The following is a 27,985-nucleotide window of genomic DNA, read 5'->3' on the forward strand; positions in this document are numbered from 1 at the left end:
ATGTGTGAACACAAAGGATAACCAAAGGAAATACAAAGTATATAATTGAAACCACCTAATTAAATTTCTTATAATCAAAAAATACAGATAATTAGAGTCTAACATTTTATTCCACAAATCATTATGTTCGATCAACAAATATGTGTATCGAAATTTTGAAAATATACTAAAATTGCCAGAAAACCAATTTTCTAAATACCGAAAAATTCACCAACTAGCACGGGAGGCCGTGGATATCTCACCAATCTGACAGTTCTCGGCTGATCGTTGGCGTGAATTGGTTTGGTTCGGTTCCTCGCGCCAACGACCGTGTGTGTTCAGATTTATTTTTAAGCTGCACGCAGAAATACTTTTCTGTACGGGTGAAGAAAATTTTTAATTTTCAGTGCTTTCTTTCGATATTTACTCAACAATTACCCTTTGATATTAATAATTTTGATTGAAAATTGTATTTAACAAAGGGTTTAGGGTGCAAAAGAGTTTAAAGTGAAAAGATATATGGAAAATATATGTATAAAGTGCGAGATAAATCTATATTATATATTGAGCTGGCACACTTTGAGCAGCTATATGGGCACTTCCAAAAAAAAGTCCACCAAGCCAAAAACCTTGAAACTTGAATAAAACATATTTCTACATGATTTTGCCCCGATATTAGTTTCTAATTAGTTGGATACTGAGCTTAACTACAAATTTGGAGTATAGTTTGATTATTTTTATGACAAACCCCACCAATATACGCAAAAATCAGTTTTTGGCTATTTTTTTGTTATTTTTTGGACCTGTCTTCTGTTGTAAATTTATCCTATAGGAATGCTAATATGTGACATTTTTCTGTACTGAATGCTTCATTCACATGCTAAACTATTAAGTTAAAAGCAAAACATCCAGCAATTGAGAGATAGAGGTAAAGAAATCCGCTTTACAAAACAGTCGGAAAAAATGTCCCGAGCGACATGTCCCGAGCGAATGTGGTTGAAACTGCATAAAAAAAAAACGGCAAAGAATTTTTGAGTGAAACCAAAAGCATTTCACAGCGACATGTTTGAACAACATTCTAAAAAAAATCGCATTCAAATATTCCATCAGACTTCGCTAATTTCTGGTGTTTTATGAACTTCCCTGAAATCCACTTCTATTTTTGTCCCGAGCGAATACGGCAGTTTTTTACCGATATCTTAAAAACTAAAAGTGGTACAAAATCAAGATTTTTACCAAAAATTGAGCTTGGGAAGAGTGAAAAGAAAAGCCCATAATTAAAATTAAAATCCATTGTTTTACAATTTTTTTTCAACTTTAAAGGTGTGCAAATGTCCCGAGCGACATTTTGGAAGTGCCCATATATAAAAATACATATATTGAATGAGTGCATATAGTGATTAACAGTGATTTATAATTCAACAGCGCTGCAAAAGTAGTAACCATTCAGAATTTTCAATCACTAAATAGAAGATTCCCCTGCCAAATGAAAAATATGTACTAGGCAAACGAAAAGATATCTCCCAAAAAGTTTAAAAATATCAACGCCACGTATGCTGCCTTTGGCTTTTTGGCTCGGATTTTCGGTACGCACGACCGCCCCTCAACAAATAAAAATCGCAGCGTGCTTTTATTGTTGCCACGCGAGGGAAACGGCGAGGGATCAGCATGTAAGTGAAATGTTCAACAAGCAGCCCGCAATTAACTAGATCAAGTATATATTATATATGTGCATCGATTTAGCCTCTTAAAAATAGCCTTTTTAAAGTGTTCCATTTGCCTCAGACTCAGACTCTAGCATTGCATATTTCAATAAACCATTTAATTTGATTTAAGTAAAAGGCAATACAATTAGGCTAAATTTAATTTCGTTGCCTGCGCACCGCTTCTGTTGTTTCTCTTTTAAATTTTGGGGGCTACAGCGGGAGCACTAACAACATTGCCGCATCGGCAGATCCAACTACGTGTGCTTGATCTAATTTTAGACCGGCGAAATAGTCTTCTGGCCCAAAGAAAATGACCGACGAAACGTCGATCCTCACTATATACCCCGAACCCACACGCCCCCGAAAACTCTTCACACCCTCTGACGTTTTTCTGTTGTTTTAAAAAATATTTTTCCGCACATTTCTCATTGGACACGATGAAAACTAATTTCTGGTTGGTGCGGCATATTTCAGTTTTATAGTCAAAAATAATTAAAGCGATTGTATAGAGGGGAATCGGTAAAATATTCCTGTATTTTGACCTTCGCAAAAAAGCATATATCAAATATTTAAGTGAAATTTTAAAATAAAAATCGATTTCGGCAACATTAATTTTAGTACCATAACGAATCTTAAGAATTTAAAGTCATTTAATGGCTTTCAATTGTTTATAAAACCGAAAAAAAATAATCACACGCAAACTCATGAAAATAGCGGACAAAAATAAACAAATCATTAAATGGTGATCAAAGATTATATGAATATTTCTTTACATATATTCATTTTATAAAAAGCATATAAAGTAAAGGACATTTTGTACAAATTAGTTGGCTGACATTTTTTAAAATCAAACGACAACTTGTGAACATTTATTTCCATAACATGCTCTAAGACGCCAACAAATCAGCTAGCCACTTTCAGCCGGAAATATATCATTAGCCAAATTGTATAGCTCATCGAGAAACACACCCATGGGAAAACCAAATTTATATTATAAGTTATGATATATGGCCGGGCGTCAGAAAGTATTTGGCGATGACTCAGGCAACCCGCAGTGTAAGTGAAGTTCAGTCGCGAAAGGAACAACATTGCGGGGTAAATAAGTATTTTCGAAATTTGACATTCGCTCTTCTAGTATATTTCTCAAGATTCTGCGGCCTCTCGCCAACTGTCAAACATTTTCATCTGCGCTTGCGTTCAACAACATCAGCTGTTTGACAACAAATGTGAGTGCAAGCGGGATAAAGATACTCAGTATCGGAACACTCTCCCGATCTATTCTTAAAAATATCTCTAGCAAGAGTGAGAAAATTCAGACAACAACAGAAATAACAAAATCATAAATATTTGGTTCCCGCTTTCGTTCGTCGGCACATTTTCGGGTCGATTTCGATTTGTTTGTAAACACAGAGGTTCAACTTATGTTAAGCAACAACTCTGGGATTTCCCCCTCTACAATTGCCTTTTTAAATATTTATTTGTGAAAAACCTAGGCATTGTTTTATAGTTAGTTATTTTGGTATTATTTTTTGAACATTTCTATAATTTTAAATTAGTGCCCTAAGTAAGTTCAGCTTCTTTATTCAATATAAATATATTTATTTAAGTTATTTTATTTATGTTAATAAATTATGTTAAGTTATTAACCCATTTTCCCAAAATGGAAAACAAAAACTTAATTTGACAGAAAACTAAAAGTTTAAATATAATTAAATATAAAAAGATTCACAAATGGATTGGTAAATTTCACACAAAAATCATTTCGTATTTATAGATTATAAACTAAAAAATTGTAATGCCTTTTTTTAGCTTAAAAGAAATTGTAAGGCGTTTTCTCAGTCCGGCATGTGGTTTTAAATTTGAAACTGTCTATGCTTTTTTGGTTTCCTAGTTACACCAACACCAAACTTCCCGGTTTCACAACCTTTCACCAATCGATAAGCAAGCTCCGAATCCTAAGCTTTTCTTGGGGATAACATCAACATTTTCACGGTTGCCTCTGCGAAAAGCTGAATTTTCCTGCACAGTGTGCTTTTGTGGCTGATTCCTTAAACTCGTTCGCGTTGCTGATGGTCGCGTGTGTAAAATACAATAAAATACAGTACTGAAAAGCCAGGAAAATCAAACAAATTAAGGCCATAACACGGAAATAGTAAAGTGCAATGTTTAACACCAGAATGGGGGCCTAATAACAGTTTAAAGGGATAGAACGGGAAGCTGTTTTCACTTTCTTCGCAGTGGGCCTTTAGAAATTTTTCACACATTCGCATGTGTTAGTGCGGTGGCGAGCTGGTCTGTGCCTGTGTGTGTGAGCTATTACATATGCGTGGGTAGGTCAATCGGTCAGCTTGAACGGCTCTCAACGGCTAAAAACCCTTACCAAAACCTGCAATACTTAATGTAATTAATAAGCCAGCCAGGCACAAATGTATCCATACAGCATTTCCCAGGCGGGCCATCAAAAGACCATGAGCAAATTAGTTTTCTACTGCCAAAAGCGCGCTCTTGACCCCATTTCTTGTCTATGGAGTTTTTTGATATTTCCCAGGAAGTAACAGGCTGAGTTTCAACCTCCTTAATATGTTTCTAGGTTTTTCGGGGAAGTACCCCATTTATTCTCCCCATCCAAATCAAATTTAGCCACGAATTATAACCGAAAATAGTATTTAAAGGCTTTTATCTTTTGGTAATTTAATGAAAGTTATATTTTGTTTGCTGCAAAGGCCAAAAGCTCGGCTGCAGAAGGAGCTTGCCAGCGGGAGAGAATGCGAGAGAAAGTCGTCGCTTTCTCTCAGCCAAAGTTGATTGCCCATTTGACAGTTGGGTCACAAAAAAGTCGTTGCGACAACAAAGAAAAATGTAAACATTGCGCGTGTTTTTGTTTTGATGCGCTCTCCCTCTCACGCACCCAAATAAGTGGGTTATATATATAGGTTGTGGTTCTGTGGTGCCAGGAAATGCCGATAAGCTATCACCTATCACCGCCGATGAAAATTCGTTGTCTGTTCACTCAAATGGAATTAAACAAAATCCAATAAAGTGCTCTGATAGCAGGAGTTAACCGAAAATATGCCCCAAAAACTAATTGAACCATTATAAAATTCTCTAGGGATTTCAAAGAAATTTCCAGAAGGCCTTAGAAAGTTTCTTGGTGTCATCGACTGCTTAAAAATGAAAAAGGTTTTTGTAGATTTAAAAATCTCCAATGGATTACTGTGATACTCCCTATTAAAAACGCCTTCCTTGCAGATCTACAATCTTTAAACGACTCTCCACTGCAGACTAACAAACAAATGCCAAATTTTTACAAACCGCCGCTTTAAAATCGTCCAAACTAAAGACCATAAAAATACAGCAAAAAACTAAATGTCACCACCGTCGAATTTCTACAACTAAAAACCCATTTTCTAAACAAAACCAAAAGCTTTCACCGTATTTAAGTGAGTCTGAATAACAAAGTGTGCATGTCTGTGTGGCGACTGAGACTAAACACACCTGTTGCTGCGATGCTTTGACCACATTTCGATATTTGGCTTTTGGCAAGCACCATTCACCCAGGAAAGCGCTCTTCTAAACGCATTTTAAACGAAAGGCAATCAATATTGTGCGTCCGAATGAAACTTCAAATATGAGTACAGGTACAAGGACTTTTAATCAATACCAAAACTATTTAAAATTTAAAATGATTGGAAATGAGGATTTGTTCATTCCATTATATATGAAAAGAAGAGCAACAAAAAATTAATTTTTATACCCGTTACTCGTAGAGTAAAAGGGTATATTAGATTCGTGCAAAAGTATGTAACAGGTAGAAGGAAGCGTTTCCGACCCTATAAACTATATATATTCTTGATCAGGATCACCAGCCGAGTCGATCTAGCCATGTCCGTCTGTCCGTCTGTCCGTCTGTCCGTCTGTCCGTCTGTCCGTCTGTCCGTCTGTCTGTCCGTCTGTCTGTCTGTATGAACGCTGAGATCTCAGAAACTACAAAAGCTAGAAGGTTGAGATTTCCCACACATATTCTTTGGCTTCCTACGCAGCGCAAGTTTATTTTAGCCGAGCGCCACGCCCCCTCTAACGCCCACAATCGCCAACTAACGATTTTAAAATGGGTCCTGCGCCCACATCTTTAAAGATTTCCGAAAAGTAAAAATGCAATTTTGTTGTGTATATTTATTCCTATCGAAATGTAGAAGACATTTTCCAAATCGGACCATTCATTAAAAAGTTATACGCAATCAAAATTTATATATCTATCTCCCTCGCACTCCCTTTAGCTGAGTTACGATTATTAGTCGGGATACCAACCCGAGTACAGCGTTCGCACTCCCTTTAGCTGAGTGACGGGTATTAGATAGTCGGGACACCAACCCGACTATAGCGTTTTCTCTTGTTTTTTTTAATATTTATTTTTTATGAAATAAATTATATATTTATTCAATAACATTAGTCCATGCTAACATGTGTAAGACGTATTATTTCTTTAAAGTAATAATTCTTTCGTATTATATTAACGAAACTAATTTCTTTGAATATGAAATAGACCTTACTATGCCAATCAATATCCCCCATACTTCATATTTGATTACTAACTTTAATAACCCATGTACTACCACCCACCGGGCCGCCCACAAACACCCCATTGCCAATATCCAAAGGAGACCGTAAGGAGCAAGCCTCGTTAACACCGCAACAGCAACAATCGCCGCAGCAGTCAGAGCAACAGCAACAGCAACCAATTACCCGACACGATGCCTTGGATAGTTCTAGTGCTAACAATAAACTAAATCATAAACACAATAACGATAAGGATAAGGATAAGGATAGGGACTCCACTAGCGATAAGAATTGGGAGGCGGCGGGCCGAGATTTATTGCCGGCCAGTGTTGTCATCGTCGATGAATCATGTCCCTCGAAAAGTCAGAATCAGAAGCAGCCGATAGAGTCGAGAAGTGGAAGTGGAACCACCTCCTCATCGCAGCGTCGCCGGCAATTGCAATTCCAGAGACAAAAGGAGGCCAAACTTTATGACCGTGGCGATGTGGAAAGGGAAAGGGAACGGGAGAGGGAAACCTCGACCTCGACCTCAACCTCCACTTCCACCACCGCCCCAACTACTGTGATGGGTGGCGGGGAGCTGGTGAACTGTATAGCCTACGATGACAACACCCTGGTCATCGAGAGGAAACCCTCGCCCACCTCCCCGTCCACTTCCCGGCGCTATCTGAAGGCCGAAACTCCGACGCGTGGCAGTCGAAAGTACAATCGCAAGTCATCGTCGTCGGTGAAAAGTGATTTGGAAGTGGTCGTTGTGAAGCCGGAACACCATCATCAGCATCGATCGCCTACGATAACGCTTCCGGTTCCCGCTAACCCACTAACCACCTCGGCATCGGCGGGCAGTACGCCCACGGGAGCGGGATTGGGAGCAGGATTGGGAACGGCCTCGGGAACGGTCCTGCAACAAAGGTACATACAGCTCCAGCTGGAGCACGAAAAGAAATACATTTTCCATGCAATGCAAGGGTTTGATTTCATGGAACATACTACTAGGCGCTCTAGGGCATAGTAAGTCGGAACCAGACCCCACAATTAACTACTAACTATCGTACTCCTATCGTGACTCAATGTTGTCCCCTGTGCTCGTCGTCTTACTGTGTGTCTCGTGTGTCTGAAATCGCATGCCAAGTATTTAATGTGCCATCTGAAGCCCACATCTGAGTTGATTATATAGAAACCGACTTTAAACTCGATATTAATAAGTTATTCTAGGCGTAATATAATTTTAAAAATATATAAACCTATTAATATCGCAGAAATCATCAAGATTTGATTGCCTAGATCTTGGCACCCACCTAGCTGTTGATTTACGATGGCTTTAAATTAGCCCGCCAGTTTTAGTCATAATAGGTTAAACATATGTGCCATAAAAACACTGTAAAGTTAGTTTGTTTATTGACGATATTCCATAAACTATTTCAGTTTATAATGACTATTCAACATTTAACACAAAACATCTGCCAGAGGATTGATTTTTTTCTGTTTTTTAATTGTCATTCATTAGTTTGAAATAGGGAACTTAACTTTATAAATTCATACCCTTTTTGATCATATAGAATATATAAAATATTTTTAAGAAAATGTTTATCTTTCATCAAATAGCTTCTAATTAAAAATATCCGAAAACCAGAACAGATTTGAGCGAAAAAAAATTGTTAAAATTCTAAACACCCCCAATTAAGTTAGGGAATTTTGACAATGGAACACTTTAAAGTTATTGGCTTTAGGATCTTTGTAATTTAGAGCTAAATTAGGGTAAATTAAGCTAAGCAACATAAATTTGATTTTGGTATATGATATATGGCCACACCCCACCCTGTAGAATAAATGGTTGATGGCAAGTGCAATTCGAATATTTAATTTGATGTGAAATACTAATACTAATTCCTCTTCCCCCTCCCAAAACAGTTGCAGTGCCCTCGATCCGCCCGAGGATCCGAATCAGCCCAGTGGGACCAGGAGGCGACCCACCAGCACTGAGCTCGCCCTCAGCAACGTCACCAGTCAGATTGTGAACAACTCCACCTACAAGCTAGACTTTAAACAGCGCCGGCATAAAAGCAACAACGGTGAACCAGCAGCTGCAAGCGAATCCAGATCGGGTTCCTTGACGGGATTAGCCAGTGGATCGGCGACCAGTCCTTCCGCGGCAGGACCCTCAACCTCCAGCGGCAAGCGTCGCAAATCGAGTTGCACCTCCTGCGGCGGTGGTGGCATTAGTGCTCCGCCCCCCCAAAGGCTAACGCCCGAAGAGGCGTGGCAGCTGCAGCCGCAGAACAGCGTCACCAGTGCGGGCAGCACGAATAGCAGTTTTAGTGGTGGCTGCGACGAGGATAGTAGTTACAGTGCCGTCGGTGGCGACAGCAGCAGCAGCAACAGTTGCAACTGCGACATAACCGGTGATAATAGCACCCTCCACGGCTTCGGCGTCGGCGACGTTAGCAGCTTTATCGGCGATTGTGACGAGGACTATAACGAGGACGACGACGGAGGACACACCAATCAGGATCTCAGTTCGCAGACCCTTCGCACAGCGGCCATCGTTGCCGCAGTTGCGGCTGCAGCCAAGGAACAGGCCCAGGAGCAATCGCTAGCCGACTGCGAGAGCTTCAGCGATCGGCAGCGACAGGATGCCGATGAGGGTGTCCGCATCATCCAGGATATCGGCGGCAGCGGCAACAACGACTCCCTCGAAGACGTCGGTGAGGTCGACGACAACGCCGACGTTGTCGTGAGAAAGAACTCGCGGAATCGTCCGTCGATAAGGAGGACATGCAGGATCACCGAGGAGGACGATGATCAGGAGCTAGATCAGGAGCTAGACGACGAGGAGCCCGAGGGCACCACCATTGACATTGATGAACAGGAACAGCAGCAGCTGGAGCAAGGGGAATCCGCTGAAGAGGACGACGAGGAGGAGGAGGACGACGACGACGAGGACGTCGACGAGTATTTCGAGGAGGAGGAGGACGACACCCAGGCCTTTTCGCCATTCTACTCCAGTTCCGCGGAGCTAATTGACAATTTTGGTGGCGGTGCGGGCAAGTTCTTCAACATCATGGACTTTGAGCGCGGAGCCTCCGGCGGAGGTGGCTTCTCGCCAAATGGCAATGGAGGTCCCGGCAGCGGCGATGCCTCCAGGGTGGCCAGATACGATTCCGGGGAGGGGGATCTGGGCGGCGGCAACAATATCATGGGTGAGTCTTCAGTCTCTTTAAATGGGAAAAATGACCCAATCATTTTAAAGATTATTTTTTAATTTGCTATATTTTTTTACTATCATATTTAGAAGGGTATTCAAAAATCTTATAGTTACCTATAAAATTTAAAATATTTTTTTCCTCTTAATATTGCCACCCTTTTAACTCGCTAACCCAGGCATCGATTCTATGGGCATTGCAAACATTCCGGAGACCATGAACGGCACCACAATTGGACCAAGTGGAGCTGGTGGCCAAAAAGCTGGTGCTGCCGCCGGTGCCGCTGGCCAAAAGAGACAACAGCGACGGGGCAAACCGCAGCCAGATAGACCGCAAAGAGCCCTATTTTGCCTGAGCCTCAAGAATCCCTTGCGAGCCCTGTGCATTCGCATTGTGGAGTGGAAGTATCCTTTTCATATCCAAAACAAAAATAACATTGAACTAGTTCAAGAGTTTAACATTAACAATTATTAGCTAACAAATATTATTTTATGGAGTTTTAAAAACTAATTAATTAGGTATAACAATCTACTGTTGAACTAGTTCGCTAAAGCACAGAAAAAACTTCGATCTGGCTTTCCTTAACCTTCTTACCTTTCTAGACCATTTGAGTTCCTTATTTTGTTAACCATATTTGCCAATTGTATTGCCTTGGCTGTATACACGCCCTATCCGGGCAGCGATTCGAACATAACGAATCAAACTTTGGTAAGTCCTGCCCATATCAGGGTTACTTTTGAAATGAAAAACTTGTATTATGGCTTACTAATGAATTTGAATTTCTTTCGTGCATCTCTTACTTTCACCTCATCATCCGCATCCGAATCACACTTCACCTCACACTCACAAATGCACCAACGATACGATCCTTGAAACCAACTCTGAATCCGAATCCCTGATCCGACAAAAAAATCACATGCACTCCGAAACAAAAACAAAATCGAAAACAAAAACCAACACCGAAACACAGGAAAAAGTTGAATATATATTCCTAGTAATATTCACAGCGGAATGTGTTATGAAAATTTTAGCATATGGTTTTGTGTTACATAATGGTGCATATCTAAGAAATGGATGGAATTTATTAGATTTTACAATTGTAGTTATAGGGTAAGCATATAAAATATACCAGTTAAAAGCGCTTAGCGCCCAGGCCCATTGCGGCCTCGTTTTAACCATTTTCTATGTTACCTTATATCCAATTCAATCGAAATTGACCAAATCAGTAAATCAGAAAATCGTAAAACGAAAATGAAAAAAAAAAATATCAAAAACTATCGAAATGAAAACATGCCTAGTCTGAGACACGTATGAACTTTGTATGCCGCCCATTTTTCCAGAGCGATAAGTACTGCACTCTCCCAACTGATGAAGGACGCCTTCGATGTGAAGGCCCTACGTGCCTTTCGTGTGCTACGTCCACTGCGACTTGTATCGGGTGTACCAAGTAAGATTCCCATTGCATCAGCGAAACAAAATCTATACCCAAAAACGAAGTCCCCAGGCCCGGTAGAGCGAAATTCTAGCAACTACGGACTGATTCGTAGTTAAAATACTGCACAGTTAAAATTGAAAAATTGTAAAGAAAATATCTTTTAACCAGAGGATTTCTGTCACTACTCATACTGTTCTTCCTAATGCTCCTTAATATTTTTAAAGTAAAATTGCATTTTCCGATAGACTCAGTTACAGATTTTTAAACCATAATGAATTTTCGTAGGTATATGATAAATAAATCGTAAAAAAATCTAAATGGAAACTGTAATAGATTTGTATCTAAATATGTAGTACCTAATTCCGTCTTCAGATGCATTATAATTTCTGTGCCGTGTTTTCTGCAAAGCTTTGATTGTACGCACTAGATATTCAGCCGCCAACCAAGCTAATGAGCACCCAAAACTCCAATCGATTATTGGCAATTCATAACGCTATCCTACAGGTCTACAGGTTGTGCTGAATTCAATTTTGAAGGCCATGGTGCCACTGTTTCACATTGCACTCCTGGTCCTGTTCGTAATCATAATCTATGCGATCATTGGCCTAGAGCTCTTCTCGGGCAAATTGCACAAGGCGTGTCGCGACGAGATCACAGGTAAGCGGAGCAAACGTATCCTCCCATCATCATCGATCCGTACAATATTTATACGTTGTACGAATATCATTCAAATGTCTTGAATGCCACCAGATATGTCGCATTACAAAATCAGGGTCCAAAAAGGTTCTATCACTAGTAGATTAGTGCGCCTGGAAATCGATGGATGAAATGCCTCGACTTCCGGCTAATCTGCTAGTCAATAAAACTGTTGAAGCTATCAATTGTTTGGGACAAGTCAAATATGCCAAAGATGCGGCATATTCCGCAAATGACACTGCACTACAAAAGAAACTAAAATGGCACTCCACGAACACAACAGTATCTCTCAGATATATCAGATCTATCACCTCATTCCATTACATTTCTCCACATCACTAATGCATGAATCCTAAACCAAACAAAATCCAACGAATCGGAATCTAGGTGAATTCGAGGAGAATATCCGACCCTGTGGAGTGGGCTACAAATGTCCGCCGGGCTTTAAGTGCTACGGCGGCTGGGATGGACCAAACGATGGCATTACCAATTTCGACAACTTTGGCCTGGCCATGTTGACGGTGTTCCAGTGCGTCACCCTCGAGGGCTGGACGGATGTCCTATATAGCGTAAGTAAAGATTCAGATTATAATTATATTATCTTGCAAATATTATACAAATATCTCTTTGTTCAGATCCAAGATGCGATGGGCAGCGATTGGCAGTGGATGTACTTCATTTCCATGGTCATTCTGGGCGCCTTCTTCGTGATGAACCTAATTCTCGGTGTGTTGTCCGGAGAGTTCTCCAAGGAGCGTAACAAGGCCAAGAATCGCGGTGACTTCCAGAAGCTGCGCGAGAAGCAGCAAATCGAAGAGGATCTGCGGGGATACCTTGACTGGATTACCCAGGCCGAGGACATCGAACCGGACGCCGTGGGCGGCCTGATATCCGATGGCAAGGGCAAGCAGCCCAACGAAATGGACTCCACCGAGAACCTGGGCGAGGAAATGCCCGAGGTCCAGCTGACTGAATCGCGTTGGCGTAAAATGAAAAAGGACTTCGATCGGGTCAACAGACGAATGCGACGAGCCTGCCGCAAGGCTGTCAAGTCCCAGGCATTTTACTGGCTCATCATTGTCCTGGTGTTCCTCAACACGGGAGTCCTGGCCACAGAGCACTACGGGCAACTCGATTGGCTGAATAACTTTCAGGGTGAGTCTAAGTGTAAAATGTGCTAAAGAATTCGCGGTAGTAGATTGCTCTTTACTTTACATTACTTTACTTAACTTTACCTAAACGTTACTTTTTTTTCAGAATACACCAACATGTTCTTCATCGGTCTTTTCACCTGTGAAATGTTGTTAAAAATGTACAGTCTGGGCTTTCAGGGCTACTTTGTGTCTTTGTTCAATCGCTTCGATTGTTTCGTGGTGATTGGCAGTATAACAGAGACCCTGTTGACCAATACGGGAATGATGCCTCCTCTGGGCGTATCCGTGTTGCGATGTGTGCGTCTACTGAGAGTCTTCAAAGTAACCAAGTGAGTAAAAGTTATTTCTATTTGCGACATTTTAATAACACTTTTATTTTTTTAGGTACTGGCGATCCCTTTCCAATCTCGTCGCTTCCCTATTGAACTCCATACAATCGATTGCTTCGCTTTTGTTACTGCTCTTCCTATTTATTGTGATATTTGCTCTGCTGGGTATGCAAGTCTTTGGCGGTAAATTTAATTTTGATGGCAAGGAGGAGAAGTATCGGATGAATTTCGACTGCTTCTGGCAAGCTCTGCTCACGGTCTTTCAGGTAAGCGAGTTTCCTTGTTCCAGAATGGAATCCTATTGATATGATATAATATTTCCAGATCATGACTGGTGAAGATTGGAATGCTGTGATGTATGTGGGCATCAATGCCTATGGCGGAGTGTCCTCTTACGGTGCTTTGGCCTGTATTTACTTTATCATTTTGTTTATATGCGGCAACTATATCCTGCTGAACGTGTTCTTGGCCATTGCTGTGGATAATTTGGCCGATGCCGACTCGCTGTCCGAGGTGGAAAAGGAAGAGGAACCTGTAAGTTGGGAATGTCTTTATATATAGTTATATCTGGTAATCCACTTGATTGTTCCAGCATGATGAGTCAGCTCAGAAGAAGTCACATAGTCCCACTCCAACAATCGATGGCATGGATGATCATCTCAGCATAGACATTGATATGGAGCATGAAGAACTGGATGACGAAGAAAAAATGTAGGAAGAGCGAAAAATAATTTAAGAATTAAATATTTGAGTTAAAATCTTAAACTAATTCTCATATACTTTTAGGGACCATGAAACCTTATCGGATGAGGAAGTCCGTGAAATGTGCGAGGAAGAAGAAGAAGGTATGTCATGTTGAATTTTATTAACTTTTCCACCGACTAAGTGTAAGATTTATCCATAATCTAAGAACTATAAATTAAGTATTTTAGCTTACATGCTTAGACTTTCTCAAAGAACTAACACATATCGAAAACAAATCAAAAATATTTCCTAAAACAATGCCGCCGACGCCTACATCAACTGCTGCTATTTTTCGGAAACCATGCACTCAAAATAAAAAACACACGAAAACACTTGCAAATATTAATCGAAAGACTCCAATTCCGAAGTATCAGCACGTGTCACTGCACGACCCCGACGACTATCCGAAGTCAGCATGAAGAAGACTAAAAAGCCCATCCCGCGAGGCAGTGCCTTTTTCATTTTCAGTTACACGAACAGGTAATTCAATCAACCAATCAATCAATCGATCGATCGACATCCTACAAAACACACAACCGCACACTCTTTTAATATGGTCCATGTGTCTTGTGATTGGAGTTACTTTATTTTACACTGGTTCCTTCAGCCGTTTGTTGTTCGCATGTGAAACAAACAATCGATTATAATTCCTTATCGAGCTGTATCTAATGCGTATTGCGAATGTATATAACTTGTATCCTTTTTAGTTTCAAGAATACCCACAAAAAACCCCATTACGACACCGATAATATTTTTGATTTACTTAATTTCCATTTGCATTTTGCTCTTAAGGTTGGCCAATTTTAAGTATTTATTTTTCATTACTTTCTTCTCATTGAAGGTTAGTAATAAGTATAGGTACAATCGAAACATTTTTTGTAAGAGCCTAAGTTTATTTATAAGATATCTGTAGTTTAATTGTATAAATGGTTTTTGGACAAATTCTTATAAATGTATTTATTATTTTTTCCAAATTGGCAAACTTGCATATATAAACGTAATATATGATAAAATTTGTATTGCATATAGTGGATGAAGAAGGCATGATTACAGCACGACCCCGACGTATGTCCGAGGTTAATACGGCAACGAAAATTCTACCCATACCGCCGGGCACATCATTTTTTCTTTTCTCGCAAACGAACAGGTTTTTATGTTTGAGTTTTATTTTTCCCCCGAGTATCGAAAGTCTCCGAAAATCCTATATATATTTTGCATATGTGTGTGCAATTCGTGTATGTGTATGCGTAAATTATGTTTTCTAAAAACATAATTTCAATAATCATGTTTTTGTCCCTTTGTTTAACCCTGTTTTGTATATTGTCATAAGTCCGAACAATCCCGAATTTATTTTTAGTTTGATTAGATTATAGAAATTGATTTTGGTAGACCAAATTTTGTATAGATTCTTAGCTGCTTTTTATTCCTTGATTTTGTTGATTAACTTGTCTTGTGAAAACTCTAATTGCATGATATAAATATTTACTTGTGATTTTATTTCTGTGAAACGGAATATTTTCGGCACTCGTTCGTTAACGATGTATTCAACCATATTTCTATAGATTCCGCGTCTTCTGCCATTGGCTTTGCAATCACAGCAACTTCGGCAATATCATCCTGTGTTGCATTATGTTTTCGTCGGCTATGTTGGCAGCAGAAAATCCTCTGAGAGCCAACGATGAACTGAACAAAGTAAGTAGCTCCTGTTCCAAACCGAAAAAAAAGAAACAGCGTCAAATGATATTTAAAACTTGTAAGTTTCGATTGAAGCTTGAAAATAGCTGAAGTCCCCTTTGCTTTAAACTAAAATCACTTTTCATTCGATGTCCTTCACCACTGTCAATTTGTTTTTGCAGGTGCTCAATAAATTTGATTATTTTTTCACGGCAGTTTTCACAATAGAACTGATTCTGAAATTGATTTCATACGGTTTCGTATTACACGACGGAGCCTTTTGCAGATCCGCATTTAATCTATTAGATTTACTTGTGGTCTGCGTGTCATTGATCTCTCTAGTGTCCAGGTAAACGATAATCTAAATAACTACTCTAACCCAGTAGTTGTGATACTAATTACTTCTGGAACATAAACTATAACGTCGATTTCAACTGCAGTTCGAATGCGATTTCAGTCGTGAAAATTCTACGTGTGCTTCGTGTTTTAAGGCCACTCAGAGCCATTAATCGTGCCAAGGGTCTCAAGGTAAGAATCCATTAAAACCTTATCCTATCTCGCTATCTATTTTTCTGACACTCAAATAAATGCTTCAATTAAAAATGATTATACTTTTTCTTTGAGTTTTGGTTTTATTATTTTGATTTTTATTTAGCTACGAAAAGCACACAGTAAATTACAATTTTTATTTTCAACTAATGAGCAATATAAAAATGTTAAACATCCATAACCTCAAAGAAGAGGATTTGGGCCTTCAATTAACTTTTGAGTATGCCAAACCAAAAACCTTGAAATGCTGGGTGTAGGGTGCACCACAATAAAGTTATCCAAAAAACAAAAAAAAAGCAACAAAAAGTATATTCATGAACTATGCATAGTTGACGAAACTATTTTTTTTATTTTGAGCTCTACTTGTAACACCCTAACGAAAATGGGCGTGGAATAGAAATGTATGGGCGTGGCTTGGGCATAGTGAAATCTATGTAATAACCCCTAATACTAAACACAAGACCAGAAAACTGTTCGCGCGATAAAAGGAAGTCAGAAACCAAAAACCTGCATTATTTATGATTAGTTTTATATATTTAATAGAGTATTACTATAACTATATACCGTCGTATCACATACAGCATGTTGTTCAATGTGTCATAGTCGCTGTAAAGACTATCGGAAATATTGTGCTCGTCACATGCCTACTGCAGTTCATGTTTGCCGTAATAGGAGTCCAGTTGTTTAAGGTATGATTTTATTTTTAAGTTCCCACTTCGTTTGCCTCTGTTTTAATTAAGTATGCAGTCCAAAAAGTATAGGAAAATTGAAAAAAAGAATAGAAAAACCAATTTAATTTCAACCTAGGGTGTTAAATATTTAGCTTTTAAGGATCTGTAAAAATAGCATTTTAGAATCAATTTAATGATGTACAAACTACTGGATTTATATCAACCGCATGTAACCTTTTTATGAACATCTTCAACGGAAAAGCTTAAGTTAATTTAGCTACTATACATAAATGAAAGTTATATTTTTATAAAACCTATTTTAAGGTGGAGTTTAATCAGACATTTAAGAAGTTCATTTATTATTCCTACTTTTGGGTGTACACACATGCAACATCGAAAAAATCCTAACATATTGTTGTCGTTTAAAAAAATGTTTTGTTTGAATTTGCACTTTTACTAATATTGTTGAAAAGCTTTTTTAATTTGTTTTGGTTAAAAAATTTGTTGACTAATTTTTGTGTAGTTCTATTGGTTTTATTTATAACTTAATAAATTAAATTCAAACGGCAAACCGATTTAAATCAACAAATTCCAATCTACTAGCAAATGTACATAAAACCAATTTTAGCTGGCTAGTATTGCTTATTAATGCTCAGCATAATATGATAATGGACAAGTCGGTATCAAAGATATATCAGCAAATAGTAATATACAGGACATGTATTGAACACAAACTAATACAAACGAACCAGAAATCTTTATAAAGCAATAACAGGGATAAAATATATTTTTAAGAACTCTTAACCCCCCTTTTCGCGATTACACCGATCCTAACACAACTCACACAATACCATATATTGTAATATCAACTCTTATATATTCCACACCCATTTTCCGCGTTTGTACACGTCTAAATGCAACAATAGATATAGATAAGCGATCATGAGCACACTTACACATACAGTATATGTACGCTGTATAAATAATAGCGCACACATCAGCACATGAGCTTTGGTTTTTACCCTTTAGCAACAAATCAGCAACCTACCTTGCACCCTAGCATCAAGGCCAATCCGTCCTTTAGTAAATAAACCTTCCAGGTGTAAAGAACCCAACAAGTTTCGGACCATCAGTAACAACAACTCACTGCAGTTTTTAAATAGAAAAGCCTAATGAATCCACAGTAAATTCATCTTTTCAAGTATTTTTCTGGATAAACAAAGATATTCTTTTTAATGTTCTTAAATTTTACAAAGTATGACTTTTACTGTGGATTCCCAAAATAATTATTTTAAATGTATTACATTTTTATTTCATTATTAATTATCCTTACCCTCATAAGCTAAACCTTTTGATTTTGATTTGTTTTGTATTTATATCTTCTGTTTTTCTTATTATTCCTGTAATTGTACAAAATATAACGAGAAACCTATTTTTAGAATTTACAAAATCACACAAAAAACTTCTCACAAAAGGATGTCCCAATATTTAAAACGTATTTTCTTCCCTTTTTCTCCCCTCGAACGTGTTTCGGTTGTTTTGAATTGAATTTTGCAAACCCAACAAAAATGTCTTATTATTAATTCTGATATAATGCCAAAAACCATTTGATTTCATCATATAAAAATGTGGCCACCAAATACAAAAAATAACCCCATTAATTGATGCTGACAAACCACACAAACTTGAATTGAAAAAAAAAATATATTTTAATTGTCATTCATTCGTTATAAATTCGAACAACCAACCAATTGGCCTACACTGATAAAAACATTAAACTTCTGCAGTATGTGGTCAAGTGCGTTGTAGTCGCCATAAAAACCATTGGTAATATCATGTTGGTGACATATTTGTTACAATTCATGTTCGCTGTTATTGGAGTACAACTCTTTAAGGTAATTTCTTTTGAATTATATATGAAAAGTCATTGGTGAAGGGTATCTTCAGACGGCTTTAAGTGTGCGCTTCTATTTTTCGAAAGGAACCAATATAAATAAAATTAAAATCGCAGCTTAATCTATGTGTGCTTTGAATTTTGTAGTTCTTGGTATTTTTGTGTAGGGTAATTTTTATTGGAAGGTAACTATTATCGATGCTATATCTTTGAATATGACCAAACAGAAGGCTTTTTCTAGAGCAAAGTCTGAGTCTCGTTTCTTTACCATTTCCTTTGCAACAGAAAAAATGTCGCTTCTCAACAGCTTGGTAAACTAAAAAAAAAATATTCTCAAGATCTTACCAAACAGCTTAGTTCGGTTTTTCCAGCTTTTCCAAACTAACCTCTAAGGCAATGTTAGCTCGCTCCCCCGCTAACCCAATGTAATATATTTCTATATTTCTTCCCATGTATGTAACACTGTTTTTCAACCCAATAACCATTGTTGGTGTCCTGTCTGTAAATATTGCTCTGTCCAAACAATTTCGAGCAGTGAATGTGTAAATGTGTTTGCATATGGAACACCCTGTAAATGTGTGCATACATCTAAGCAAATATGTAGTACTAGATAGTCTATCGTATTCTGCTCAAAGCTATTTTTGAACTAGGTATTAGTTAATAGTCCGTTTAGTAAAGCAGTTTTAATGTTTGTGATCCCTGGGAAAGCAAACTCGATCGAAGATTACTTAACGTTGAGATTGCTATCCATAACATATCGACTTTACCACTTTATACGCTAACTGTATTACTATCTTTCCATACCCATACGTTCCATCACAAATTCAAAAACCCATCAAAAATGTAGGGTAAATTTTTCAAGTGCACTGATGGATCCAAAATGTCGCAAGAAGAATGCTAGTAAGTATCCGAATATTTTAGTAAGTAATGAACTCAGATTTAATAGAATTATGTTTTGTAGCGGAACCTATCTGGTCTATGATGATGGGGATGTCCACAAGCCGCGACTCAGGGAACGGGAATGGAGTAACAATCGGTTCCACTTCGACGACGTGGCCAAGGGCATGTTGACCCTTTTCACGGTATCCACCTTTGAGGGTTGGCCCGGGTAAATAAATAGTTTATATTTTATATTCTTTATATATTATATTCTATCTATTCACAAATTTCAGTTTGCTGTACGTTTCAATTGATTCGAATAAAGAAGATGGCGGTCCAATACACAACTTCCGTCCGATCGTGGCTGCCTACTATATAATCTACATTATTATTATTGCCTTCTTTATGGTGAACATATTCGTCGGTTTCGTTATTGTCACCTTCCAGAACGAGGGTGAACAGGAATACAAAAATTGTGATCTGGACAAGAACCAGCGTAATTGCATAGAGTTCGCTTTGAAAGCGAAGCCTGTGAGGCGCTATATACCGAAGCACGGTATACAATATAAGGTCTGGTGGTTCGTCACATCATCGTCCTTTGAGTACACCATCTTTATACTGATCATGATAAATACGGTAACGCTGGCCATGAAGTTCTACAATCAGCCGTTGTGGTACACGGAACTTTTGGATGCTTTGAATATGATATTTACAGCGGTCTTTGCCCTGGAGTTTGTTTTCAAACTAGCCGCATTTCGATTTAAGGTAGAAGAACTTACTAAACTTTATATGAAATCAAATAGTAACTATCTTATTTATTACTTTTCAGAATTACTTTGGTGATGCCTGGAACGTTTTCGATTTTATCATTGTTTTGGGCAGTTTTATAGACATTGTCTACTCTGAAATTAAGGTTTTTAAATGTGATATGTGGATAAGTATTTAATTTAATCGTTTCTTACATTCGCAGAGCAAGGAACCTCCAAAAACGAACGAGTGCGACATTGTCGAGGGCTGTAAAACTGCAAAAAAAGCCGTGAGTTTATATTAAATTTTCTTACTTTATACACATTAACAATATTCTTTTCGGCAGGCTGGTTCAAATCTGATATCAATCAACTTCTTTCGCCTGTTCCGTGTTATGCGCCTTGTTAAGCTTCTGAGCAAAGGCGAAGGCATTCGAACATTGCTTTGGACTTTTATCAAATCTTTTCAGGCTCTGCCCTATGTAGCCCTGCTTATTGTGCTTCTGTTCTTCATTTATGCAGTGGTTGGGATGCAAGTGAGTAAATACATTTTTGAGAAATATTATTATTATTATAACTAAAATGTATTTTTCAGGTTTTTGGCAAAATTGCTTTGGATGGTGGTAACGCCATAACGGAAAATAACAACTTCCAGACCTTCCAACAGGCGGTTCTCGTACTTTTCCGATCGGCCACCGGAGAAGCCTGGCAGGAGATCATGATGTCCTGCTCGGCCCAACCGGACGTCAAGTGCGATATGAACTCAGATACGCCTGGGGATCCGTGCGGCTCCTCAATAGCCTATCCCTACTTTATTTCCTTTTATGTTCTCTGCTCGTTTTTGGTAAGAACCATCAAATAACCATAAAAAAATATATTATTCTATTAAAATATCTACTTACAGATTATTAACCTTTTCGTCGCCGTCATTATGGATAACTTTGATTATCTGACACGCGATTGGTCCATTTTGGGCCCCCATCACCTGGACGAGTTTATTCGTCTTTGGAGCGAATACGATCCGGATGCCAAGGGTCGCATCAAACACTTGGACGTGGTCACATTGCTGCGGAAGATCTCTCCGCCCCTCGGTTTCGGCAAACTGTGTCCCCATCGAATGGCCTGCAAGCGACTGGTCTCCATGAACATGCCCCTCAATTCCGATGGTACGGTCCTGTTCAATGCCACACTATTCGCCGTGGTCCGTACATCGCTGAGCATCAAAACCGATGGCAATATCGATGATGCCAACTCCGAGCTGCGGGCCACCATCAAGCAGATCTGGAAGCGTACGAATCCCAAGCTCCTCGATCAGGTGGTTCCGCCGCCGGGCAACGATGACGAGGTGACCGTTGGCAAGTTCTATGCCACATATCTCATTCAGGACTACTTCCGGCGGTTCAAGAAGCGCAAGGAGCAGGAGGGCAAGGAGGGCCATCCGGACAGCAATACGGTCACACTGCAGGCCGGTCTGCGAACGCTGCACGAAGTTTCCCCCGCCCTCAAGAGGGCAATCTCCGGTAATCTGGATGAATTGGATCAGGAGCCAGAGCCGATGCATCGCGTAAGTTTTCAACGAAGGATTTAATAATGAAATTAATAATTTCTAATAAATAGATCTCATATTTAACCGAATATAAGACCTATAACCAGAAATTATTGGTAACCCTGGATATATTCCGTTTTTAAATTTTATTTAAACTTAAAGATGCTTTCTAAAGTTATAAAATGTTGCCAAATTTATTATCATTTTGAAAGATTTATCTCCTGATAGTTAAAAATATAAATACGTATAAAATTCATGTATCTTAAAATGGCTTAATTTATTTGTACAATTTATCAATGTATAATATTTTTCTAATATTTTTTTTAGCGCCACCACACTCTTTTTGGCAGCGTGTGGTCTTCGATCCGCCGGCATGGAAACGGAACCTTCCGGAGGAGCGCCAAGGCGACGGCCTCCCAGAGCAACGGTGCTTTGGCGATCGGCGGATCCGCCGCCGCTGCCATGGGCGGTAGCACGATGGTCCTGGGGAGCGGCGATCCCGCGGGCGGGGACTATCTGTATGATACCCTGAATCGCAGTGTGGCCGATGGGGTGAACAATATCACGCGGAACATAATGCAGGCCCGATTGGCGGCAGCCGGAAAGCTGCAGGACGAACTGCAGGCGACCGGAAGTGGCGGGGAGCTGAGGACCTTCGGCGAGAGCATCTCCATGCGACCGCTGGCCAAAAACGGAGGCGGAGCGGCCACTGTGGCAGGAACACTGCCGCCCGAGGCGAATGCCATCAACTATGAGTGAGTATGCGGGGCACAGATGATCTATCTGCAAGGTGGATAGGTGGAGTGGGTTAGTAGGTCAACTTTAAAGATCTCACCTAGAAAAAGTTAAAAAAAAAACAAAAAATGATATTTAAACACACGAAGCTCCATTACCATACTACTTGTTACTATGGCTTGCTGTTTAGTGAGTTGATCCATATTTCTTATTGCCAACAATTATCGTTTTCTGTTTTGTGGCATTTTGTTTGGTCACCTAGTGAAGAGCGCCCTGAAGTTTGTAATGGACAAAAGGAGCCGGGCCAAGCTCAAAAACTGACTTGGCACCACCATACAAAAGAAAAACAAATACGAGTTTCAAATTAGTTGACTTAGCAAAAACTTAGTTGCAATCACAAAATACCTTTAAATGCATACTTGTTGCCACATAAACTAGTGGATTTTAAACCAAATGATACAAAAAAAAAGACCATACTTATTGAGAAAAAAAGAAAAGCAAAACATAAACCAAACTTTTACTCAATCCCCGAACATTAATTTCAGCAACCGCAATCGTGGTATTTTATTGCATCCATATAACAATGGTAAGCCTAAAATGCTGCAAGTTGCAATAATAAAAATTAAAACAAATAAAAACATAACAAAAACAACTACAGCAGTAACTGCAACAGCAACAACAAAATGCACTACAATTAATTAACATTATTTAATGTGTTTTATATTTTTGATTCCCTTTTAAACTGACAAAATTCTAAAAAAAATTAATTCCAAATAAATTGGTTCGTTTGTTGTTTTTATACACTCTAAATTTGACCCTTACAAAAACGCAACAACAATTTATTAAAACACCCATCTAATTGTTTACCAAATTATTTGTTTTGTTTAATCTCCGATTATGTAGCTGCTGCATTCCTATTAAACATATTGCAAAATAAAATAATAATGTACAGATTCTCGCCCACTGCGTTATAAGACTTGTTTTATTGCCTGCGGCATGTAAAAATGTTGAAGACGACTTTTTGAGTCAAATTCAAAATCATGAACTAATCAGAAGAGGCGGCCAAATGTTTTTCGTTCTTATTGTGTTTTCCTGGCTGTTTATTAATCGGGACGAAATTAATTTAACTTAATCGAATTAAAAATTGTAATTATGTTTCACAACATTGTAGTACACATCCATTAGATCTTATTTCTGAACTAAACATAAAATAGACTAGTTATCGTAGAACAAACTCGTAGTTTAGTTATATATCAGTGCAGCTTATTTTACAGCTAAAATTAGAAACGCTTTCGCTGCATTCTAGTTAAAATCAAGCCAACACACAAAAACATATTTCAATACATAAAGCATATTTATTTGAGAATATTTTGATTTCAGAACAGCAAATTTACAGGTAAAGTCGTAATTATAAAATTATTTAAATTCATGAATAGAGATAACTACAATTTATGAAAGTCGGTATGCTTCGATCTACATCTTATTTAGGAAAATATTTGATTTATTTAACAATATTATAAATATTATAAAAAAAAACTATTTTACTTATATTTTTTTATTAATTTATTATTGAACCGCTTTTTTTCGCTTTAATACTGCGATGCGGAAAGTCAATAAATTCGATATTAAAATTGGCTGATCTATCTAAAATTCTATCGATACCAACCTCTTCTCCTAAACTTCTTTCCAATAACTATTGTGCTAACCACACTTTAACCCAACATAAAAACCACTTCGAAAATAGATTCCCCTTTATAACAATGCAATACCATTATTAACCAAAGCGTCTGTGGCTCCTTTTGTTAATTACAAACTAATCAACGGATAAAACCCATCAAAAACCAACAATTTTGAAGAAGAAATATTCGAAAACAAGAAAAAATTATTTGAAAAATCAGTCAATTGTGCCTGTTAAAGTAATTTGTTTTTCTAACTCTTTCTTACAAAAATCTTTATTATAGCATAAGTGATTCGAGTTTAAAAACCACCGAGTGCTGAGTCTCGAACTGACAAAATTCTTGAGTGTCCAAAGAGTCTTCAAAGAGTTCGAATCAAGACTGGTTTCCCTTTCCATATGGGGATTCTTCCCAAAACTTTATTTTTGTTTCATTATTTTTTGTTAAGTTTTTAATGCAAAATGAAATATCAATTGAAACATTCCGTTGTCGGTAAAGATTATGCTAATTCGAGTATCCAATATGAGAGTTCCCTGATAACAATGTGGATTTAATGACATAACACCTACAACAAGAACAACAAACTACAACAAGTACCAGAAACAACTTTAACAACAACAATCGTTTAACACGCAACAACAGCAACAAGAGAGAACGAACGTAATTAAAAGCAAACCCAAAGAAAAACAGATATTGATGTCTATATACTCTCTATATATATAAAATATCTTATATATATATACTTATAAACCAGCCGTGATGTTGTGCCCATCTACTCATAAGCCTTGGCCTTGGCTTTATTGAGCCGTACCCCTAACAAAAGTGTGTGCCTTGCGACCATATAAACCACATCTTACATATAATACTACTACTAACCAAAAACAAATACTCAATTGTTATACCCAAGCCGAGAATCTGAACGTTGTCTTCGTTGTTATTGTTAAAAATATATATCCTACGTATGTGTTATCCTATGCTATGCAAAAAAAAAATCAGCGAGCCAAATTATTCCAAATTCACTATTGTCTTTCGGTGTTGTACTATCGTCGCTTCCTATTTTTCTTTTGTGTGGGAAATATTGTCACATGGATTGGGGCCTTCGGGCTTTCGCATCCACCTCACAAACATTAAACACTGTGAATACAAACACAACTCCGAAAAATACCCTCTTTAGATGCTTAGATGCAACGCCTGCATTGTTCTTAGAACGCCTAGCATTAAAATCCGTATAAGTGTTGCCTACCATTGCTGGAGAATATTGAGCTTTGCCCTTTTTGTACCAATAACTGCTTGCTCCATTTAGAAAAACTTATCATTTCATTTGTGCTTATGATACTAACGTTTATTTTAAAGGTTATAGATTTGAAAATCGTGTTTAAAAAGCTTGTAATATCGAATGCTTATTTAACCATTAACTGTAATCCTATTTCATTAATTCAATTAATAAGCTTGATGATCCTTTTTAAGCAGGGCAAAATTATCTTATAAGTAATAGGCAATAAAAAAATTATAAAATTTGTTTATATATTGAGATAAATAGTTTGATATTAATAGTTCGTGAATAAATTAACAGTTTTTTTATTAAGATAATTATTTGAAACTATATGGTTAACACCCGTTGGTCGTATAGTACAATTCTGTGAGGCTCACACTTTTTTTAAAGTGTTAGTGTAAATTGAAATAGATTTCATTTATTTATACCTTTTTAGATGCCGAATATCGTACCAATAGCAGTTTTATTTTAAAACTTATGAGTAACTGCCTCTGGGTATCTGATTCTTTCTTTTCTATTACCAACATATATTGCAGTTTTTATAATCATAATCTACAGTAGCTTACATTTTATTGTAAATAAAACATACTCAACAACCAGTGTAAAATAAACACAATTATTATAGTACCTTCTATATTGAAGAATAGTGATAAAAGAGTAGAGTATATAGTATTAAACATTAGAAATCAGCTCCTGGATCATCAAGCTCTAATCACAGCGTGTATAAAAATATGCGTTTATCAATATTTTATTTTACAAAAATGTTTACAAAAATCTTTGAAATTGTCTTATTTTATGCAAACATACAGTCTACGCACCCAATGGTGCTATTCCTGGCCACGAACGCATGATCCAATCGACACCAGCTAGTCCCTACGATCAGCGTCGTTTACCAACTTCATCTGATATGAACGGCCTAGCCGAGTCATTGATTGGAGGGGTAAGTAACATTTAAAACAACATTTTATATCAAATTGATTGAAGAGATAATTCTATACAAAATTAAATCAAGATTAATGCTAGAATTGCTTAAGAATTCGCGTTTTAAAACAAATGATGGAGATGGTCCTATAATTGTAGAATAATTAACCATTGATGATTCCCGATTTTCAGGTACTCGCCGCTGAGGGATTAGGTAAATACTGTGACTCCGAATTTGTGGGGACTGCTGCGCGGGAGATGCGAGAGGCGCTGGACATGACGCCCGAGGAAATGAACCTGGCCGCCCACCAGATCCTCTCGAACGAGCACTCGCTGAGCCTGATTGGCAGCAGCAATGGCAGCATCTTCGGTGGATCGGCCGGTGGAGTGGGAGGAGGAGCTGGGGGTGGACTGGGCGGTAGCAGCAGCATTCGCAACGCCTTCGGCGGAAGCGGAAGTGGTCCGTCCTCGCTGTCGCCGCAACATCAGCCATATTCGGGCACTCTGAATTCACCACCGATTCCGGATAATCGTCTGAGACGTGTTGCCACAGTCACGGCCACGAACAATAACAATAAGTCCCAACTTAGCCAAAACAATTCAAGTAGCTTAAATGGTAGAGCTAATGTCAATAGCCAAACGAACCAAATGTCACCAAATGCACAGCAAATGCAGCAACAATCGCCCCAAAGAGGTCAGGGCAACCAGACCTTCTCCTCATAGCACCCACATTGTAAGCTACACATACAGAATGTCTTCTTGATGGAATTTTAAGTGTACATCTAGCGATGGGCCATTTATCTATAATTTTTAGCGGAGAAAAAACACATTAGTCTTAGCGTCGGGAATTGTTATATTTGACGTTGTTCGCAAGCGAGAACCAAACAAAGAAACTTGTATAACTTGTATAAAGAAAATCGCCTAATTGTAAATGTATAAAAATAGTAATGCTTTTGCCTTTTTGAGAAATCTATCGTTGGCCTTCGTCCTCTAACGAGCCACAAAACCAAAAACAAAAAACCAACAAAACTAAACTGAACAAATTGGGGGAAATGTATATTTTTGGACAAAGAAAGAGAAAACCAACCTAAACTGATAATGTTTAAATTGTAATTAGAAATAAAGATCAAAACCAAAAATAAGTAAAAGAAAAAACACACCAATATAATTGATTAGGTAATAATCACCAAAACATAAACAAATAATTATACATTAACATTGAACATTTAAAAATTATTGATCGAGAGTGTAATTACCTATTTCGATTTAGACGCATTTTATTTTTTAAGTATTTAATAAAGGAACAATTAATGATAAATGGAATTGTTTATTATATATGTAGCAGACATATATCTATAAAATTCATAAATGTAATAGCATAATTTCAAACTGAACCAGAGACCGAAGCCCCTATAAAAATTAATGTAAACTGAATTTTAATTGTTATGATTGAATTTTTACAATAAAAACCAGAAAAATGTGAGCAAAATAAAGGAGCAGACTTTCTTCTTTCCCAGCTTTTGGAACAGTAAGATATTTGCTTAAGTTGTTACATTTTCAATGACATTTCTTGACATTAAACAAATAAAATGTCAATTATTTTCCTATTGAAATTTTT

The 27,985-nt window shown here is 37.9% G+C and overlaps 1 protein-coding gene and 2 long non-coding RNA genes across 15 annotated transcripts; 2 read left to right on the forward strand and 1 right to left on the reverse strand.

Annotated features, from left to right (window-relative positions):
* Positions 1 to 266: 266 nt before the first annotated feature.
* Positions 267 to 572, forward strand: LOC123003239 (uncharacterized). Its single transcript, XR_006412481.1, has 2 exons — positions 267 to 356; positions 462 to 572. It is a non-coding gene; the product is annotated as an uncharacterized lncRNA (long non-coding RNA).
* Positions 573 to 2,538: 1,966 nt separating this feature from the next.
* On the forward strand, positions 2,539 to 27,851 carry Ca-alpha1D (Ca[2+]-channel protein alpha[[1]] subunit D). Of its 13 annotated transcripts, XM_017158464.3 has the most exons (34): positions 3,722 to 3,837; positions 4,935 to 5,323; positions 6,344 to 7,154; positions 8,154 to 9,442; positions 9,624 to 9,849; positions 10,048 to 10,153; positions 10,416 to 10,555; positions 10,786 to 10,892; positions 11,385 to 11,537; positions 11,964 to 12,145; positions 12,212 to 12,731; positions 12,834 to 13,059; positions 13,115 to 13,325; positions 13,384 to 13,593; positions 13,652 to 13,770; positions 13,846 to 13,904; positions 14,833 to 14,950; positions 15,366 to 15,495; positions 15,660 to 15,826; positions 15,918 to 16,005; positions 16,608 to 16,715; positions 18,485 to 18,592; positions 19,439 to 19,491; positions 19,553 to 19,699; positions 19,764 to 20,235; positions 20,300 to 20,383; positions 20,441 to 20,506; positions 20,564 to 20,752; positions 20,812 to 21,060; positions 21,121 to 21,780; positions 22,090 to 22,517; positions 23,043 to 23,083; positions 26,256 to 26,386; positions 26,560 to 27,851. In XM_017158464.3, exons 2-34 carry the CDS (start codon positions 5,314 to 5,316, stop codon positions 27,088 to 27,090), a joined length of 8,139 nt encoding a protein of 2,712 aa, XP_017013953.2. In that variant the 5' UTR covers positions 3,722 to 3,837; positions 4,935 to 5,313; the 3' UTR covers positions 27,091 to 27,851. The 13 variants fall into 13 exon arrangements, 11 of the variants coding, with proteins under 11 accessions (XP_070075569.1, XP_070075573.1, XP_017013953.2 ...); XM_070219468.1 differs by lacking the exons at positions 3,722 to 3,837; positions 14,833 to 14,950; positions 18,485 to 18,592 and adding exons at positions 2,539 to 2,741; positions 14,157 to 14,283; XM_070219472.1 differs by lacking the exons at positions 3,722 to 3,837; positions 14,833 to 14,950; positions 18,485 to 18,592 and adding exons at positions 2,539 to 2,741; positions 14,157 to 14,283 and having other exon boundaries at positions 5,110 to 5,323.
* Positions 12,713 to 14,019, reverse strand: LOC138914820 (uncharacterized). The gene is made up of 3 exons (XR_011420631.1): positions 13,840 to 14,019; positions 12,812 to 13,750; positions 12,713 to 12,753 (listed from the first exon to the last, which is right to left on the reverse strand). It is a non-coding gene; the product is annotated as an uncharacterized lncRNA (long non-coding RNA).
* Positions 27,852 to 27,985: the final 134 nt, after the last annotated feature.

Source organism: Drosophila takahashii, chromosome 2L, assembly GCF_030179915.1.
Source record: "Drosophila takahashii strain IR98-3 E-12201 chromosome 2L, DtakHiC1v2, whole genome shotgun sequence".
Lineage (NCBI taxonomy): Eukaryota > Metazoa > Arthropoda > Insecta > Diptera > Drosophilidae > Drosophila > Drosophila takahashii.